The following is a 15162-nucleotide window of genomic DNA, read 5'->3' on the forward strand; positions in this document are numbered from 1 at the left end:
AATATAAACACAAATGAACATGTACAGGGGAGGAAGGAGGAAGGAAGCTAGAAAGAGAAGGGTTAAACAGGGTGCAAGTTTTACTGCCTGTAACCTCTGCACTGGGAAGGTTGAAGAAAGACTCCTATCAGATTGGTGCCAACCTAGGCTACATTCGAAGTTCCAGGCACGTCTTGGCTACAAAAGAAGGTCCTTTCTCAAAAATGGTAAATAAAAAGCTGGAGGACGGCTCAGCAGCTAAGAATACTTGCTGCTCTCTCAGAGGGTCAGCGTTTGCTTCCTAACACCCACACGAGGCAGTTCACAACTGCTGGCGGCTGTGTCAGAGGAACAGCACGTGGCAATTGATGTTCAAGGTGCCAGACCGCCAGGAGAAATCCCCCATGAGCCAATCTCAGTTAGGAAAGGCCCCAGGACCACATATCCCAACATGTCTTTGCTCATGCTGGCCTTTCCATCTTTCTCTGGTATCTGGCACAGTGTGAATGGGTGTGGGGAAACTTCCCCCCCGTCTGCCCCACATACACACACACACACACACACACACACACTGGCTGTAATGCACTGCGTCTAATGGTTACATCATGTTCTACTGGGCATCTTTACCTGTGCATTATTATGGAGATGATTTCTTCCTAAGCTAATTGATAATAATGTTAGCTTATACAGAGTTTTGATGAATAAAAATAAATACAAGGAAATACAGCCAGGGCCTATGAGTTTCACTTAAGGAGCTGCGTAGATCGTAGCTTAAGTTAATGATTAAGAAAAACAATTGAGTCCCCAGGAGTCAGGCTGGCTCTAATTCTCTTAATGCTGAAAGACACAGTCACAGGTTTAGCTGTGTATCATTAGCTGAAATGAAGCTTTAAAGTAACTTTAGATTAGATCAAACATTTTAATGATAGCTTTGAGATGAAAAACCCTAGAAAAGTTCACAAGGATACATAGCTGAAGTAAAAAATACAAAGCAGTCCAACTGTTACTAGCTGACGTGCTTTCCTTGCTAGGGTTGGTTGGTGATTAATCCTTTACACCCAATTTTGACCTCAATCTATTGATATAAAAAACATTGATGAGGGGCTGGAGAAATGGCTCAGTGGTTAAGAGCACTGGCTGCTCTTCCAGAGGTCCTGAGTTCAATTCCCAGCAACCACATGGTAATGAAATCTGGCGCCCTCTTCTGGCGTGTGGGCATACATGGAGGCAGAATGTTATATACATAATAAATAAATCTTTAAAAAAAAACACTGATGAGTGGGTATGCACCCTAAAATGAAGGGGCGTGGTCGATCGATAACCAGGCCAACTCAATATAAAAAGATTTAGCTTTTAATAAAAGGGGAAAACTTACACGACCAGAGATCCCACGAACACCATGTGAGCAGGGAACCAAAGAGAGGAAGTGGCAAATAAAATCGATCTTTTATTTGTTTTGTGTGGCCCCAGGGGGACACACCTTAAGCAGAATATGATTGGCTAAACTCCCCTATCACTAAAGATTAAAGTAGAGATGACTGATTCTTTCTCATATATAAAAGTTTAAATTTGTGATTCCTTTAAGGTTCCTTATAAAATTACCTTTCAAGGTAATAAAGTAATTGGCCCTTTCTTTGTAACTGCAAAAATGCAGCCTGTAGTAAAAGACCTGACAAGAAAACCTTAACTTGCCCACACGGTTAATCTATTAACAAGTTGTTTGAGTATGGATGTACATGATGGGTTTTCTTCTGTAATATGTAAAATGCTTAATCGTGTAAGAGATATGGAAAACATGCTGTATTTTACTATTTGTTTTGTATTCATTATAATCATTCACTTGAGAAACAGAATGTAACCACATTGTACTTTTTATATTGCCTGATTTTGTTGAGGTATACAAGCTGCAAGGGAGAGAATAGTTAGAGGTAAGAGTTAAAATGGGCTACAAGGAAAACATCAAGAATGAGAGAATAGAGAGTAACGGAAAGGTTTGAAGGAAACCATCAAGAGTGTGTGTCTTTTTCCCTAAGCCCCTCAGAAAGAAAAGTCTAGTGCAGGCCAATGCTGTGGATTTCTTTCAAGTCTTAGGCTGTCTGGAGGCTGCCCCCTCCCCTCCCCGCCACACACACACACACACACACACACACACACCCCACTCTCAACTGCAGCTAACTCCATGAGATCTGACGCCTTCCTCTGGCCCACATGGACACTGCTGAAACTGACGTTAGTCCTCTGTAAGAGCAGTTTGTGCTTTTCTTATGTGGACCATCTCTCTAGGCCCCTTGACTTTTCTTTTTAAAAAATTGTGTTGCTTTTGGTCCTGGTATTTCATTAAAGTAATAGAAGACTCGTTACTACAGAATTGGAACCTGTTTTGTTTAGGAATGTAGATGACTTTGAACTTTGGGAAAGTGGTTGAATGAAGCAAGCTTAGTTGGGCCATTCTGGCAGGAGCCTGGAAGACAGTAGGTCTGAGACATATACTAACTGTGGAGCCCCAGCTCCTGAAGTTGCAGAGGGGAACAAAGACTCAGCAACTGAGCTAGAGGCTTTAGAAAAAACCTAGCTGTATTCTCCCCTTAACAACTTGTGTGAAGCGACGGGCTGGAGAGATGGCTTAGAGGTTAAGAGCACCTGTTGCTCTTCCAGAGGTCCTAACTTCAATTACCTGCAATTACATGGTAGTTCACAACCATCTATGAGATCTGGTGCCCTCTTCTGGTTTGCAAACATGCATGCAGACAGAACACTGTATACATAATACAAAAATCATTAAAAAAGAAAAAACTTGCTGGAAACTAACTTAAAAAATGGTATACTAAATTGATGGAGGAAATTTCAAGACAGCATCACAATTAGTCTGTGGCAAACTTGGAACAGAGGAGCACCCAGAAGCTTAATGTTGCAGCCAACCAAACCATGGTTAAAGAAGCTGTTATTGTTTAGATTATTGCCATTAAAAAGAGAACCCTCCCAGTTTACCCCGGAAAGATGCCTTCAAAGCAAGACCCTACCACGTAAAATTCCAACTTGGAAAATGAAAAAAACCTAGAAAAGTTCTTGCTTCCAGAATACAACTATACATATAAATTGTGATTCAAGGGTTCATCCCAAACTGGCAGCTAAACTTGGCAGTGTTGGCCAGGTGGCGGCGGCACACGCCTTTATTCCCAACAGGCAGATCTCAGTGAGTTCAAGGACACAGCCGGGTCTACAAAGTGAATTCTGGGACAGTCAGAACTGTTACACAAACCCTGTCTCAAAACAAATACACTTGGCAGTGTCATCCACACAGTACTGGTTTGGGAGACAACAAAGTATCAAGGGGTTTGATTGTCCCTCGATGGTTTCATAGCTGTTGAGGCCAGACAATGAGTAGTAGGGAAGGGTCTCTCCAAGACCTTGAGTGGAACACAACAGGACCCCGAGACCTTCGGTTCAATCTTTCTTAAGTATGACACCACTCCTCCCTTTTGGAAATGTATTTCATTGTGTGTTGAAAGCATGTAAATTTTATAGGTCAATTAGATTGCCTTGAGACCCAAGAGATTTTAAACCTTAAATGTTGAGACTGTTAAAAGATTTTGGACTTAGGAAGTTTGCAACATGAGATAGCCATGAGACTACTGGGGTACAGGGGAAAAATTAGGTTTGAATGAGAAATGTTCCCATAGGCTCATGTATTTGAACATTTAGTCCTAACAGAAAAATAACTACATTCACTATAGTCTAGTTCTACAAAATACTCAAGTTTAATGTCCTTCCTTAGTCCACCCCAAAGCTCTTAATCTTAAGGTTTTTCTGTTTTCTTTACGAGTACTTCAACAAACCATATCCCCTACCCAGATGTCTTCATCACCTCATTACTGAAGATTGAGTGTCTTAGTGGTATTCAAAGCCCTCCAGAAGCATAAATAAACCCCGTATGCAAACTGCTACAAACTGAACTAGCCTATAGGGAGACCCTGCCTCAAGGTGTGTGGGGGGTGAGTAGATAGACTGAAATAAAATCAACCACAATGGCACAAAATTTACCAAGCAGGAGGCTGGAGGATAAAGAGTTCAAGGTCAGCTCCAGCTATATACTAAGTTTTAACCAACATGCATTATCAGTCTCAAAAACTGAAGTCCTATGGTAAAACCCCTACAAAGGTGTGAGGCCAAGTTTAATCCCCAATATCATGTTACAAGAGAAAGAATGGTTACAATGGACAAAACTGAGACAGGATCTCATGTATCTCAGGCTGGCCTTAAATTCACTACATAGCCAGTAATGACCTTGAACTTCTGTCCTTTCTGCCTCAATTAAGTGCTGGGATTGTAGGCCTGCATATTCCCAAGTTTATGTGATTCTGGGATTCAAACCTAGAGCTTCATGGATGTTAGTTAGGTGCTTAACAACTGAGATACATCTCCAGCAGACTTCTCTTTAATCAGTCACAAAGGACTTTAGAATCTCACAGTGACCAGCCCTTGAGTTATCTAGCCATGCTGACTAGTAATATTTAAGTGCAACGGGCTAAGAGAGCATTTTGTCAACTCTGGCAGGCAGACTGCCACAAGAGCAGCCTGTGCTACAAGTGAGTTCTGAGACCAGCCATGGCTGATGGGAACACAAATAAGCTGCTGCTTTACAAAAACAAATTTATGAACTCAATATGAAGATAGGCAAGATGGTGCCATCATTCCTGATGACCCAAGTTACAGTCCCAGAGCCTACATAGTGGAAGGAGAGCACTGACTCCTACAGGCTGCCCTCTGACCTCCACACACAAGCACAGTATACCCCTGCACCTACCCCAACACAAACTAGCACACAATACGGAACTTTTATTTATGTGATTTCTGTACATCAGGAGTACGAGAGCAGTCCTTTACAAATGGGGCTGATTTTTCCAGAATAAATGACAAAACCAAAGCAGTGTCTGACATGGATTCATGGGGCTTTAAGGTTCAAACCCAGCCAAGAAGTTTGTTACAATCTCTTTCAGCTTTGCGTCTGATTGTTCTGAGATTTTCCCATCAGACCTGTTTGGAAATAAAAGTTAAAAGATTCAATGACTAGTACAAATGACCCAGGCAAAGATTCAATGACAAGGCTACCTAGACAGCTGAAAGATCCAGCTAAACTTTCCTAAATATAGTGAATGGATCACAGCTGTGGTCCAGTACTTGCAAGGCTAAGGCAAGACTGCCAAATATTGAGAACCCAGGTACACAGTGAGAACCAAGGCCAGGCAGGGCTAGTATACAGCAAGACCTGATCCTAACCTCCAACCCCTAGGGAAAGAAAGACTATAAGAACCACACTAGTCACAATAAAGGCCACTAACTCCATTCGTACCTGATATTGCCCAAGAGGGACTGGTGCTGGCTGATAACATGAGACAAGAAAGCATTCTCAAACTTTGTGATCTTACTGGGCTCCAGTTTATCAAGATAGCCCCTCACGCCTGCATAGATAACAGCCACCTGTTCTTCAATAGCCATGGGAGCTGAAAACAAGCATATCATCAAATGAATTACTAATGCCATTCTACCAAAGTCACAGAACTATTTTTTCTTTTAATACTAGACACGGTCCATAGCCCACCCACTCTGACACCCTGTACCTATGCCTCCACCACCCGGCTTTCCCACTCACTCTGACACTCTGTACCTATAGCTATAAGTACGGCTTATAACCTGGCAATGTTTACAACACAGTATTTGTGGTAAAATTTGCCGGCTGTTTTTTAGGCAAGATATAAAAAAAAAAAAAATCACTAGGCTGGAGAGATGGCTCAGCAGTTAAGAGCACTGGCTGTTCTTCCAGAGGTCCTAAATTCGATTCCCAACAACCACATGGCAGCTCATAACTGCCTGTAACTCCAGTTCCAGGGGATGCAACACCCTCACAGACATATATGCAAGAACACTAATGCACATAAAACAAAAATAAATAAATAAATAAACACTACTGTTCTACTAAATTCGCTAAATTCCATATTCATGCAACATGAAGATGTATTAAATATAATTGACTGTCCTGGTTACTAATCTCATAACACTACACTCAAACAGTAACAAGGACTACATTAGCAAAACAAAACAGGTGGTTTTTCTTTGAAAGAAGATCTTGGGGTACAATGCAGCACTATAGACCTGGCAAGACCCTAAATTACAACAGGAACCTGACCAAATGAAAAGGACTCACAGTACTGTCCTTGCTTTAACAACTCGGTCAGACGCACACCACGGGACAAGAGCTGCTGAGTGGCAGCATCAAGATCAGAGCCAAACTGGGCAAAAGCAGCAACCTCCCGATACTGAGCCAGTTCCAGCTTCATGGTACCTGCCACCTGAGCACATAAGTTGATGTGAACATGACTCAATGTCACACATAGCAGTAAACAAACAGTTAACACACTTTTCAACAACAAAGTGAGGTAAAATTACCTGCTTCATGGCCCTGGTCTGGGCAGCAGATCCGACACGGGACACAGACAAACCCACATTAATGGCAGGGCGGATGCCTTTATAGAACAATTCTGTTTCCAAGAAGATCTGTGATTCAAGAATACAAACATAGTAAGATCAAATAAACAAACTTTTTTTTTTCCCAAATTTAAGTCACTGTGACAAAAGCTGAAACCCAAAACTTGAATAAGATTGCTAAGAAACTTTTCAGGGTATACACCAGTCTACATACCCACTGTTGAGAATGAGTGATATTGCCGGGTGTGTGTGTGTGATAGTTATATTGAAAACAAACTACACGCATGTTGCATATGGCTGTGATCCCAGCACTCATGGTCAAAGACAGAAGGGTCACTGAGATTCAAATTCAGTCAGTCAGTCTGGGCTACATGCAGTTCCAAGCCTATCTAGACTATACAATGACACAGTCTCAACAAGCTAACTAAAACAAGGGCAGTAACACAATTTCTCAAATACACTTTTAAATTACCTACAGCTAGAAAGTAATGAACCAAAACATGCCTAGCCAGGTGGGGTAGCTTTTGTTTTAAATGCTAACACCTAGGAGGCTGAAGCAGGAGGACTTGTGGTCAAAGTTATTCTCAGCTAAACAGACAGCTAGGACAGCTCTCTAGCACCCAGGTAGTGGAGTTACAGGTGGTCATGAGCAATCAAATAGATGCTGGGAGTCAATCCTCTGCGAGAGCAGCTAGTGCTCTGAACCAGTGAGCCATCTCTCCAGTCCCTATTCTCTTTAGTTTTATGTTTACAGTGTTCCATAAAAATACACTAGGGTTACACAGAGAAAGCCTGCCTTGAAAAACCGAAGCAAAGGCAATTTACTAATTCATGCTTACTAGCCTCAACTAGTGTCTTAATAATCAAACATTTTAGCCATTAATCTGTTACCTGTCCGTCAGTGATGGAAATAACATTCGTTGGAATGTAAGCAGACACATCACCAGCCTGGGTTTCTATGACTGGCAGGGCAGTCAGAGAGCCACCACCAAAAGAATCATTCATCTTGGCTGCTCTCTCCAGCAGCCGAGAGTGTAGGTAGAACACATCACCAGGATAGGCTTCACGACCAGGGGGTCGGCGCAGCAACAGAGACATCTGGCGGTAAGCAACGGCCTGCGGTACAGAAGAAGGCGGTGAAATTCAACTGCTAAGCAAGCTGCATCTGCCAACATCCACTAATACAAACATACAAGTTATAAAAACATCCTTTGACCTGTTTGGATAAATCGTCATAGATGATCAAAGCATGCTTGCCATTATCTCTAAAATACTCTCCCATGGAGCAGCCAGAGTACGGAGCCAGATACTGAAGGGGAGCAGCATCAGAAGCAGTGGCTGACACCACAATGGTGTACTTCATGGCATCTGAGGAGAAAAAAAGTTTTACATTTTACAAAGCTACCAATACTGTGATTTTAAATTAGAGGCTATGAAACAAAATTGTCCACTGCTCTCATTCTGTAAAACTAATGGTGCATTGGTGCTTGCTATGCAAGCCTGAAAACATGAATTCAATTCCTATAACCCACACAAGGGTGAAAGGCAAGAACTCAATTGGTAGAGCCCATCTTCAACAGGCTTGAAGTCCTAGATTTAAATACAGGCACCAAATAAATTAGGCACAATAGAGCGTGCTTATAGTCCTAGGAGGTGGAGACAAAAGAGCAGAGTTCCATGTTGTCCTTGGCCAACCAGGGACAGATGAGCTACAGTACACTCTTCCTCACACCTGTGAAATAACCCCAAGCACAAGCCTCTAGTCCCTAGCCCTGGGAAGTAGAAGCAAAGACGATTGTTTAAAGTTAGCCAGAGCTGCATGATGTCTTAAGAAAACAGATCAAAATGGGCAGTGGTGGCGCACACCTTTAGTCCCAGCACCTGAGAGGAAGAGGCAGGTAGGCCTCTGTGAGTTTGAGACCAGCCTGGTCTACATAAGGAGTTCTTGGACAGCCAAGAACTACACAGAGACCTTGTTTCAATCTTCTCCCACTGCCCCAAAATTAAAATATAAAAAAAAAAAAACAAACAAAACAAAACCCCCACCAACCAAAATAGTAATCTAATTCACAAGCACTCCAGCTAGGAGGAGCCGCACAGCATTTCCTTGTTTCTGTTCTGATTTCTAATAGACCCTTCAATTCCCTGGAGTAAAATCAGCCTTGGTTACAGAGACTCTTCCGAGATTAGCAGTGATAGAGCAGCCATTAGACTAATGTTCTTCAGTACCTGCATCTGTCAGTCTCTTCACCAACTGGGCAACAGTGGACCGTTTCTGACCAATAGCAACGTAGATACAGTACAGCTTCTTCTTTTCATCAGTCCCATCATTGAAACGTTTCTGGTTGATGATTGTGTCGATAGCAATCGATGTTTTCCTTTAAAGAGTGGCATAGGTGTCACTAAACACAGAATTTCCAGGCAAAATTATGCTACCACTGCTAACCGCCATTATCACCTGCCACCGCCCCATTACAGTCAAGGTATTTACCACACAAACACAAATTATTTACTTAGAATCAACACCAGTTAGAACTTCTAACAAGATTTTGAGTCTTTACCCAGTCTGTCTGTCACCAATAATCAGTTCACGCTGACCACGACCAATCGGCACCAAGCTATCCACAGCCTTAATGCCAGTCTGCATTGGTTCCCGCACCGAGATTCGGGGAATGATTCCAGGGGCTTTCAGGCCCACTCGTCTACGGGTCTTGGAACCAATTGGACCCTATAAAAATATTAAGCATTAAAAATAAATAAAAAGAAACCCTCAAAATAGGTTTTGATGTTTACCACACCAGAACCCAATTAGCATTAACTCACCTTTCCATCAATGGCATTACCAAGGGCATCAACTACACGGCCCAACAGTTCCTCACCAACGGGAACATCCACAATGGCTCCCGTTCTCTTCACAATATCGCCTTCTTTAATTAGTTTATCATTTCCAAACACGACAACTCCAACATTGTCAGGTTCCAAGTTCAGGGACATACCCTGCACAACAGGGACAAGTGAACAATGGCGCCAGAGGGGTTCTCCCCTGTCACAGTAGTAACACAGCAAGCAGCAGAGTAGTGTTCCCTTCCACCTGCGTTAGTCTAGTATCTTTCACCTAATGTTCTCTGGTGAAGACTTCATGCAACAGAACAGGAGACCCTCTGGGAGAGTGCCCTGACTGACACTGGCACACTATGGGATGCTGGCCCCAAACTCCAATAGCTAAGTATAAAGTATCAGCAGAACTCTGGACAGCTACACACTGACTCAACTTTTAATAATGGATCTACTCTTCTTGGAAAAAGAATTTAGCTCAAATAATCGAATGCTTTTGCATTAAACAATCTGAACAGCTACAAAGGAACTGGTATAAACTCACTGACATTCGTGTCACTGTTTACTAAGTTCTAATGCTGGTGCCAATGGCCACAACTTATTTATCAGCACTTATGAGAACAGGAGACCATGGGACTTGGCTTAACCAAAACTGTCCTAGTTTATTCTCTTTATAACCTATAATAGGGGGAAATGCAGCAAATTGAGACTTAAATGCTTTGAATTTTTGACAAGCTCTAAATGAAATGAAAAACCAAAGCCACAGATCCTAAAATAACAAAACTCCCACTTAATAAATTACCTTTAAGCCCGAAGAAAATTCTACCATTTCCTCTGCTTGAACATTCCTCAGTCCGTGAACTCGGGCAATACCATCACCAATGCTTAAGACACGCCCAGTCTCTTCGAGATCAACAGAAGTATCAGCTCCAAGAATCCGTTCTTCAAGAATGGAGGACATCTCAGCAGTGCCTGAGACAGAACAACCCAATTTAAGTAATCTGGTCTAAATAGCTTTTCAAAACTATTTCCCAACACCGGCTTCATGATAACAATCAAAATCATTCTAAACACAATACAAAATCTTTCTAAAAGTTGGGTATCCTGGGCTGGAGAGATGATGGTTCAGTGGTTGAAAGTATCTGCTACTCTTCCAGAGGATCTGAGTTCAGTTCTTCACCCAAATGGCAACTCACAACTGTATCTAACTCCAGTTCCAGGGATCTGAAGCCCCAGAGGGCACCCAACATGCACACACTTGCATACACCCGAGCAAAGCACTCATACATGTAAGTAAAAATAAATCTTTTTTAATAAAGCTGGATATCTATCACTGTCAAAATTATTGAAAACTCCCAAGTGATTGAGAGGAAACCTTCTCCACAGGCAGACAATAATCTAGCTGAGAAAATTAAATATTTACCTTTCCTAAGGCTTTACCTTGTTTTCTCATTCAATTTTCAAAGAATCTGTACATATGTTAAAATCTGAACTTTTGGCTAAACTCTATTAACACCTTAAAATGTATGTAGTCCATTAAAGAAAAGGCGGTGAGAGCAGCAGACTACTAGTTCCCTAAGAAAAGTGGCGGTTGACAAACCCAATAACCCAACCTTGACCCCAAGACCCACAAGGTAGTACAACAAACACTCTCAAAACGCTGTGCCTCCCCAACCCCTAGCTAATAATATAATCGGCAGCTAGGGAGATGGCTCACTGGGTAAAGGCACCAGCACACCTGGTATACAGAGTTACAGTTCCAGAGACCCACAAGGTAGAGCTGGCTCCTGAAAACTGCCCTCTGACCTCCACACATACATGGGCTTGTTCAATGAACAAATGCAAACATAAACCCGTTAAAGGACCCAAGCACTAGTGCTCTCTTATTCTATACACTATGGATGTAGTTTGCCTTTATCCTAAAATTACCACTACATGGCCAGGGACGCTAATCAGCAGTGTTTGCCTACCGAGCTCTGGGTTCCACCCCCAGCACCTCCAACAGAAAAAAAGGAAAGCCCTCCAGCACATCCCCAAAGAAACTCCCCAATCAGTGTCTTTTTATGTATGTTTGGCTCCCCACATCCCTAATGTACCTGCAGGTATAAAACAGAAGCAATTTGAAAAAGCAACCGCATTTGAAAAAGTCTATCAGTAATAAATAAAAAATCATTCCTCTTTTCACACTTCTTACATGAGGTTTAAAAAAAAAAGATCTTTCATAGTTGAGAGTGGGTACCTATTACATATGTATATTGTTTTCAACCAAAAAAATTATTAGAAGCCATACAGTTTTAACAGAAATATAGTTTCATGAGACAAAGAGAATCCATCAAGACATTTTATATGGGACGTTAATGGTTTAAAAACTCAAGTTTCTGTAGTATGCTTTAAAACAGAAAAAATTTAACGGGGGAAAAATCTCCACGGTGTAGATTTTAAAACGGACTTACCAGTCTTCTGAAGTCGAGTGTTAGAAGCATGGAGATTCCTTGCACCAACGAAGGATGACCCCAAAGCATTTTTGGAGACCTAGTACAAAACATTCTTTAAGTAATTTGACCCAAGAAAAGGCCTTCACCAGACATAAGCTACACTCATATACTTGGACACGCATGCATACACACACGCACAGGGCATGTACATATAGAACTTTCACAAGCCAGTTGTTTGTGATGGAGGTACACGCCTGTAATCCTAGCACTCAGGAAAAGGCAAGGGGACTTCCTGGAGTTTGAAGCCATGGTGGTTTATATAGCAAATTTCAGGCCAGCCAGAACTTGACAGCAAGACCTTTCTCAAAAACAACAAAACAAGCAGCAAAGCCTCCATAAAACTAAGTTTAAATGCGGGTTTAGGGTGACCAAATGGTAAATTTTGCTCATCAGTCAAAAACTTAATTACATGTAAAAGCATGCTGTGATTCAAGGACCTAGTGAGAAAACTGCTGGTGCACAAGTCTATGGAAAGGCTTATTTTCCCAAACAAATGTTAAGAGATTTCTTCCCTTAAAGGCATTACTATTTTGCTATTAGATTTTAGCTGAGCTGTGGAAATCTCAGTAAGACAGATAACCCCTATCTAATAGGGGGGAGAACCCCAGTTATTTCCTACCTTTCTTAAAAAGCAAATAAAGACGGGGTGAACAAAACGAAGCTGCAGGTAGATTAGAAAATAAATCCAACAGCAAAGTGAAACGTGGAACCCTGCAGTTTTCCTTCTACATGCAATACTGTGATTGGCTACAGTGAACTCTGAATTGGCTAGCTTTTATTGGGAACCAATTCAAATCTTTCTCAAAATGCCTTTCTTTCCCACTAACAGAAAACTAAGAGGCTACACCAGTGTTTTGTTAGGAAAGCAAGATAGTCAGTGTATTTAATTCTCCTTTGGATTCATAATACTTTTATAATGAAACAGTAAGTGTATTTATATAGGGTTTAAAGGTTTTTAAGAGTTATTCTCAATATCATGGAAGATCATTAGTGAGGGGCAGTGACTCAACATTTCCCAACCTTCTGCTCTATTTTACAACATGAGGTGGACAATTCAAGGACAAAAATCTTTTTTTTTAAATTGATTTTTATTGAGCTCTACATTTTTCTCTGCTCCCCTCTCTGCTTTTCCCCTACCCTTCAATACTCTCCCAAGGTCCCCATGCTACCAATTTACTCAGGAGATCTTGTCTTTTTCTACTTCCCACGTAGATTAGATCCATGTATGTCTCTCTTAGAGAAGGACAAATCTTTTAACGTGTCCAAAAAAAAAAAGTAAGAAAAAGAAAAAAAAAACACCCATTAAAGTCTTCTGCCCAGTTTTAGGCCATTTACAAAAATTTCATCGTCGTTGACAGTGTAAGCCACACAAACTGCTTCTGCACCTAGCGATGTCTGCACGACCCTTTCCGTGTTCAGCACCAAGTCATCAACCGCCCAACTACTTAAAAAATCACTTTCATTTATTCCTTTTCCTTGAAGTGACCTCCTCCGAGCAGAGGTGAATGGATCGGGCCTGCTGACCTTCAGACAATGTCAGGCTCTCACGGTCACACACACAAAGCTGCTGACAGCTCCTTTGACCTTCAGCGGAGACGGACCCCAGGAACAAGCCTCAGAGCAGGCCAGACAGACAGCGGACAAACCCTGACCTTCACCTCGGGACGGCCCTCACCCCAACACCGGAATCCTCCTAACACCCCTTTGTCCCGCCACGCCGAGGTCGCGCATCCCCTGCACCACCGCCCACTGCAGGCCTGCAAAAGCGGCCGTCCGCGCAGCCGAGCAGCCACGGTGCAAGATGGCGCCGTCCGCCCCGGCCCCGCGCTGCACAGCACGGCACAGCCCCGCACCGCTCCGCAGAATCCTCCAGCCGCGCCCACGCCAGCCTGCCCAGGCCCCGGCGCTCACCAGTCCCGCCCGTCGAGGGAGGGCACGGGCCACGGCCGCGGCGACGCGCACGGACAGCATCCTCGCAGCTTGTCGGAGAGATCCTCTGCAGCCGCAGCCTCCGGACGACTGGCACAAAATGGCCGAGCGCGAGGGAAGGTCAAGGCAGCCAGCCCACCTGACCCGGAAGTACCGCCCCTCGCTTTCACCTCCGGACGCAAATCTTTTTTTTTTTTTAATTGTTCATTTTTTTTTCTTTTAAAATAATATGTTTTAACATTTGGAACTAAGAAATTAACAATCACGTATTCCCAGTTTACTCCCTAGTAGTCATCATACTGGGTTTTTTTTTTGTCTTTTGAATCGACCTTGTGGTTGCCCCAGGCGACCAAATGAGTAGCAAAGCTACCCTGAAGTCGCTGTCATCTCTACAGGGGCCGACTGCGTAGACTTCGAGCAGGATTACCAGTCTCAGTGGGGTTACACCGCATGCTGTAGCCGTCCAGGGCAGGGTAGCTCCTGCACAGTGCACCCACCCTGAGGATTTAGTCTCAGGTCCTGGCCTCGCCCCAGATTTAGGAATAATCTGAAATCATTTTAAGTGTTTATTATTACGAGTGTGTGGTATATATGCTCGTTCGCGAAGATGTGCATGTGAAGCCCAAAGGGCAGGCCTCTCCTTCCACGTGATGTGGATCCTGAGAATCAAACTCAGGTCAGGTTTGGAATACAAGCACTTTACCCAGTCGGCCATCATGCTGCCCCCCAATTTGCGTTTATAATAAATACCCAAATATTTTTTAATTAAAATGTTTTATTTTATTATGCATAAGCATATTTTGTTTGCATGTATGCGCGCCATGTGTGCCTGTGGCCTCACAGGCCAGAAGAGGCTGTAAAATACCGTGGAACTGGAGTGACTATGGAGGGGCTAGGAATCAAACCTGGGCCTCTAGAAGAGCAGCAGCTAGTGCTCCATTTCTCCAACTCAAACACCCAAATCTATAGTGGGTTTGATAGCACAAATGAAAGAATTGAAATTCTTTAAGGTTCAATCTAAAAGAACCTTTTCGGGGAAGCTGGGCCTGACAACTCAATCCTGTAATCCCTGTTGGGAAAGTTAAAGATTAACCGATTCAAGATCAGCCTGGATACAGCAAGTTGTCAATCGATTAATAAACCAATCAGAAAAGATTGATTTGGCTTAGAACAAATCTCAATGTAGACCACCTGCTTGGGGTGTAGCAGGCTTTGCGTTCAATGCCCAGTTGGGGAAGGGAGTGGGAAGAATCCTGTCTAAATTAGATAGGCTCAAAACTTCCAATAATCCTGTCTAAATTAGATAGGTTCAAAGCTTATAGTAATCCTGTCTAAATTAGATAGGTTCAAAATTTCCAGTAATCCTGTCTAAATTAAATAGGTTCAAAAACAATCCCAAGGAGTTTGAGAGAGTGGTTGACAATCCTACTGAGAATGGACC

At 42.7% G+C, this 15162-nt stretch overlaps 1 protein-coding gene across 1 annotated transcript; it reads right to left on the reverse strand.

The window, feature by feature from the left end:
* Positions 1-4795: 4795 nt before the first annotated feature.
* On the reverse strand, positions 4796-13854 carry Atp5f1a (ATP synthase F1 subunit alpha). The gene is made up of 12 exons (XM_085676391.2): positions 13704-13854; positions 11751-11829; positions 10100-10269; positions 9286-9459; positions 9024-9190; positions 8692-8840; positions 7679-7830; positions 7354-7578; positions 6424-6531; positions 6182-6326; positions 5330-5480; positions 4796-5013 (listed from the first exon to the last, which is right to left on the reverse strand). Exons 1-12 carry the CDS (start codon positions 13761-13763, stop codon positions 4932-4934), a joined length of 1662 nt encoding a protein of 553 aa, XP_085532517.1. The 5' UTR covers positions 13764-13854; the 3' UTR covers positions 4796-4931.
* Positions 13855-15162: the final 1308 nt, after the last annotated feature.

This window comes from Myodes glareolus, chromosome 13 (genome assembly GCF_982192425.1).
Source record: "Myodes glareolus chromosome 13, mMyoGla1.1, whole genome shotgun sequence".
Taxonomy (NCBI): Eukaryota; Metazoa; Chordata; class Mammalia; order Rodentia; family Cricetidae; genus Myodes; species Myodes glareolus.